Below are 1,958 nucleotides of genomic sequence, written 5' to 3'. Positions count from 1 at the left end.
TGACGCTTTTTTATTTCGAAACTCTTTATTTTTCATACTCATTTTCAACCACACATTCACTAAATTATTTTGCATGTAAATTCAACACTTTTTCTTACTTCTTAACCACATATTCTCCAAAAAAAATCAATTTCTAAAATATTGTTTTCCCCCCAATTTCTCTTTATAATGACAGTCAAACTGGGGCTTAGAATTTCTTAGGGAAGCTAGGAACTATTTTGTATGTGCTCTTCAATGCATGAAACATCAAAATTACTTGCAAGTTGTCAATGCAGTAGCCAGTAGTTTGGATGTATATTTTCTACCATTTTATGAATGCATTCTCGTGCAACTTGTCAGTGCAGTAGCCGGTAGTAGTGGTTATGTATTTTGAACAAAATGAGTGCATATTTTCAATTTTTAGTATGTTGTCTCCTAATGATGATATTGTTTAGATGTTACATCTTCGATGAATTTCTTGTTCAATTTAGAGTGTGTGCAGACAATTCCATATAGTAACATTGTTGTCAATATGTTATCCTATTTTTTCTTGTGTTTTATCATGTACGCCAGTAATTTTACGAGTAGCGTCTGATAGTAGCGTACTTGTGTTGCAGATTTAATATGGAAGAACAAAGTGTTATATCAGGAGGCGCATCTACTGGGGCAGGGGAAGTTTCCGATTCCAACAATAGCATTTCCCACCTTCATAACAAGTATCCAAAACATGATTATGCTGCCGCCTGTTCAAAATATAAAGGAGTGGTGATCCAACAGAATGGGCACTGGGGTGCTCAGATATATGCCAACCATCAGCGCATTTGGCTCGGGACTTTCAGGTCAGAGAAGGAAGCTGCAATGGCATATGACAGTGCAGCTATCAAGCTTCGTAACGGAGACACACAGCGAAACTTCCCTTTGAGCGATGTCACTATCCATGAGCCAAACTTCCAAGGTCAGTTTAGTACTGAAGTTGTCCTCAACATGATCAAAGACGGTACTTATGCGTCTAAATTCTCTGATTATCTGTCAGCACGAGCCCAAGTAGGTCACAGTTTGGCTACTTCGCCCAATACAACAGGGTTTCTAGGCGGACAACTTTTCCAGAAGGAACTCACACCAAGCGATGTTAGCAAGCTGAATCGTCTTGTCATTCCAAAAAAGTATGCCGTGAAGTATTTCCCTCGGATATCTGATTTGGAAGACAATAATGGTGGTAATACGGAGGAAGTAGAACTGGTATTTTTCGATCCATCAATGAGGCCATGGAAGTTTCGCTATTGCTATTGGAAGAGTAGCCAAAGTTTCGTGTTCACTAGGGGCTGGAATAGATTTGCAAAAGAAAAGGGGCTAAGGCCAAGGGACAGGATTATATTTAGTGCATATGGATGTAGAGATGGATCAAACGAAGTTCGGAAACTCTGCATGATTGATGTTGCATATTATGATGGTGCGCATGTACACGGGATTCAGGCCAGTAACAATGGTGAGGATGCATTGAACCTTCAGATTGCACAGCCTGCTGAGGATCTTGATCATGGCGAAGAAGCTGAGGAAATGAATATACAACATAATGGTGAAGATGAAAATGCATCTGGAGGAGAAAGGGATTTTTTGGGAACTTTTCCAACGAATACAGAAAAAATTGGATTCAGGCTATTTGGAGTGCAAATTACTTGAGGAAGATTATATTTTCATTGTATAATTGAAGTTTTATGTTGCACAGAGGTGATGATTACTACACGTTTCCTGTTATCTCTGGCAATTTAACTTCTTTTTTGAATTACTTGTGGAATTTGTTGTTTTCAATTTTTTTTATCATTTACAAGTCAAAAGTACTGTTGATTTGTTTACAACTTGACTCTAAATTTATTGTAATTAATTTTTATTTGTTTAATGCTATCCTAGTAAGTACTAGTGAACACCAGTTTATAAGCATGTTTGAGAGCGTTTTCTAGTGTGTGTAGACACTGGTCTTA

General features: G+C 37.7%; 1 protein-coding gene across 1 annotated transcript; it reads left to right on the top strand.

Moving 5' to 3' along the window:
• Positions 1–569: 569 nt before the first annotated feature.
• Positions 570–1,917, top strand: LOC111373124 (AP2/ERF and B3 domain-containing transcription factor At1g51120-like). The gene is made up of 2 exons (XM_022995607.1): positions 570–934; positions 1,013–1,917. Exons 1-2 carry the CDS (start codon positions 604–606, stop codon positions 1,657–1,659), a joined length of 978 nt encoding a protein of 325 aa, XP_022851375.1. The 5' UTR covers positions 570–603; the 3' UTR covers positions 1,660–1,917.
• Positions 1,918–1,958: the final 41 nt, after the last annotated feature.

Source organism: Olea europaea, unplaced genomic scaffold (assembly GCF_002742605.1).
Source record: "Olea europaea var. sylvestris unplaced genomic scaffold, O_europaea_v1 scaffold10732, whole genome shotgun sequence".
NCBI lineage: Eukaryota > Viridiplantae > Streptophyta > Magnoliopsida > Lamiales > Oleaceae > Olea > Olea europaea.
Note: the sequence above shows the minus strand (reverse complement) of the source record. Positions and strands in the feature narration are given on the sequence as shown.

Excerpts from the sequence above, each read along its gene's own strand:
- LOC111373124 (XM_022995607.1), top strand. The coding sequence starts at position 604 with ATGGAAGAACAAAGTGTTATATCAGGAGGCGCATCTACTGGGGCAGGG. Across the intron at positions 935-1,012 it reads CCATGAGCCAAACTTCCAAG|CACGAGCCCAAGTAGGTCAC; the intron begins GTCAGTTTAGTA and ends ATTATCTGTCAG.